General features: G+C 29.1%; 1 protein-coding gene across 1 annotated transcript; it reads left to right on the top strand.

Moving 5' to 3' along the window:
* Positions 1-535: 535 nt before the first annotated feature.
* LOC121212721 (glycine-rich protein 23) lies at positions 536-901 on the top strand. The gene has a single exon (XM_041086061.1). The coding sequence runs from the start codon at positions 564-566 to the stop codon at positions 795-797; it is 234 nt and encodes a 77-aa protein (XP_040941995.1). The 5' UTR covers positions 536-563; the 3' UTR covers positions 798-901.
* The last annotated feature ends 1754 nt before the right edge of the window (positions 902-2655 follow it).

Here is a 2655-nt window from a genome sequence, read left to right as displayed (position 1 = left end):
AGAGGTTAATCCAAAATTATAATATTTATATTTAAATAGAGATTAATCAGACTGTGCATTAAAGCATGAATATATGAATGCATACAGTAAACCATTGAAGAAATTAAAAAAAAAAATTTGAATGCTAAGGAGATGAACTTGAGGATCAATGCTCTGCTTACATACTAATATCATCAATCGTAATGCTAAAACTTGGTGGATTGAATTGTTTAAAATAAAAATTACTGATTAGTAGTGTAATTTTAAAATTGATAAAATCCTATTTAATTGAATGGAAAATATCAAATAAATTCAATGCTGATGAATGTATTTATTTTTCATGATAATAGTAAATTGTAGTTCCAAAGTTGGCCAAAATCACCAAATTATCAATAAATGATGCTACATTAATCTATGCAAACAGCATGCTTAATTAATACAAGAAGATAATAACTAAGGTGAATTAAATTGGAGTTTGACTACTCCACTACTACTGGTATAAATATTGAAACGATTCACACTTTCTTGGCTCATCATATTGCAGTTTTTGAGATTTCATTCATTGTTATAACTTGTGCATTCAAATGGGTGGTGGCAAAGGTGGAAGTGGCGGTGGCAGTAAAGGTGGTGGCGGAGGCAACGGTGGTGGCTCTGGAAATGTTGGAGGAGGAAGCACATCCAAAGGCGGAGGGGGGGCTTCTGGAACGATGGTAGCTCCGGGGAGTGGAGGTGCGGCCACTATATCGAGGGGCGCATTCGAGAGCAACCCTCAGGGATACTTTGCTGGTCTGCATTCAAGTGAAAAGGGCAATAAATAAATAAGGGATGGTATTGCTGGAAAAGCCTAAGTTCATGTATTATTTACAGTAAAGTAATGCATGACTAATTAAATAAAATTTATGGCAATATCTCTATTATCTCATGACTGTCTTTTGCCCGAAGAAATTCTTTTAAATAGTTAAAACATGGAAATGCAAACAACTAACAAATCCAAACCATGATTACAAGTCTTGCATTCCAAACTTTGCAAAAATCTGAAATATTAAAGCGCTCAGTAGAGTAATATTAGTGTATACAAACAAAAGACTTTAGAAACCAAAACCATTTGTTCAACAGGCATTCGTATGCTACCTTCTTGTTTTTTTTTTTTGGCAAATGCTTGATGATAATGCATTTATAATTTTAAAATGTCCAAAGAATATATATACATTAACCGTTTAAGATCTAATAATTTTGAAAGATTACTTTTATAGAAAAGAAAAAGTAAAAACAATTCCATTAAACAATGAATAATCATATTATAAGTTTTACTAAAAAAAATACGAGAGCACATAGTCATTAGAACAACATGTAAAAGTAAAATCAAATAGCCCTTAAAAAAATTATATAATCGTCACTAAAATCATAAAAAAAATCTGTATAGACCAGAAAAACCTATACCAATGATTAAATGGGATACCCTCACAAATGAAGTCATTGCTATAGATTTATCTCTGTATAATCTTTTAGTAATAGTAGTTATTAGTCAATATATACTTACCTATCTATAGTGACAGCAAATCCAAAAGCCAAAATCAAACGCACACAATTAACAAATCCCAAAGGGCATTCACAAAGAAATTTCATTTAAACTACCATAGAATTTTCCATTAAAAAGGAAATTTATCCATTTTAATGCAACTTTTAGAATGTATTAATTAATAAAGTTGTGTTCTTAATAATATGAAATAAGATTCCAACAATAAACTGAAAATAATTAGTTGACTTACTTGTAATAGTAATTGAAGGCCATTACAGCCTATTATTCTTCTCTTGTTCGTCATTACAATCTTAGATTGAAATTTCATATGAAATCATATAAAAGCTTTAAGATTGTTAGAAAAATAAATAAAAAACATTAAAATAAAAAAATAAAATAAGGTTAGTAAAATTTGATGGCTTTGAGTCGTGCAAAGTATTTTCTTAAATGCCTTCAAAATACAACAAAATCCTTAACATTCCAATCACAATAGTAAAAATGATTAATAGAATAATTCTTTCTATAGATACTAAATAAATGTATCTTTCCATAAGATACCCTTTCATAAGGATGCATCTTTTTATGAGATACCTTTTTATAGGGTTGTGTTGTTAAAAAATATGGAATGACTGAGATGTGCTTAAAGAAGTGCCCACTTCTTGAAGCACTCTCACAGACTAAACAATTTTCATATTTAGGTGATTGACAATTTACCAAATTAAATTTTTGGGTTGTGTTGATATTGTAGATTGTATCTAGACCATCAATTAAGATTGTATCATTTAGGGAAACATATTTGGAGAATCAGATCAGATTGATTTGAGCATATCTAATCCCTTTGTAACAGCTCGGTTTTAGCTAAATTGGAACAGTGATTTTAGAACCACCAATCTGATTTTGAAAAATTATTTTAATATTATTTTTTTGTATTTATAGCATGTTATTTGATGTGTGAAAATTTCATGAGCTAATTTTATCAATTAGTTGGTTAATTTGATAAAAAAATTAAATCGCGTAAAATGCAAAAGTTACATTCTACTTGTTAAAGGTGTTTAATTGCTGTGATTTAATAAATCAAATGTCCTTATAATGTTATTAGTCCATGATTATGTAAGTGGACAATTATGGCCATCCATTATATGTTTTTATATGTTTAT

This window comes from Gossypium hirsutum, chromosome A13 (assembly GCF_007990345.1).
Source record: "Gossypium hirsutum isolate 1008001.06 chromosome A13, Gossypium_hirsutum_v2.1, whole genome shotgun sequence".
Lineage (NCBI taxonomy): Eukaryota > Viridiplantae > Streptophyta > Magnoliopsida > Malvales > Malvaceae > Gossypium > Gossypium hirsutum.
The sequence above is the reverse complement of the archived record's forward strand: the minus strand, read 5'-3'. Positions and strand labels throughout refer to the sequence as shown.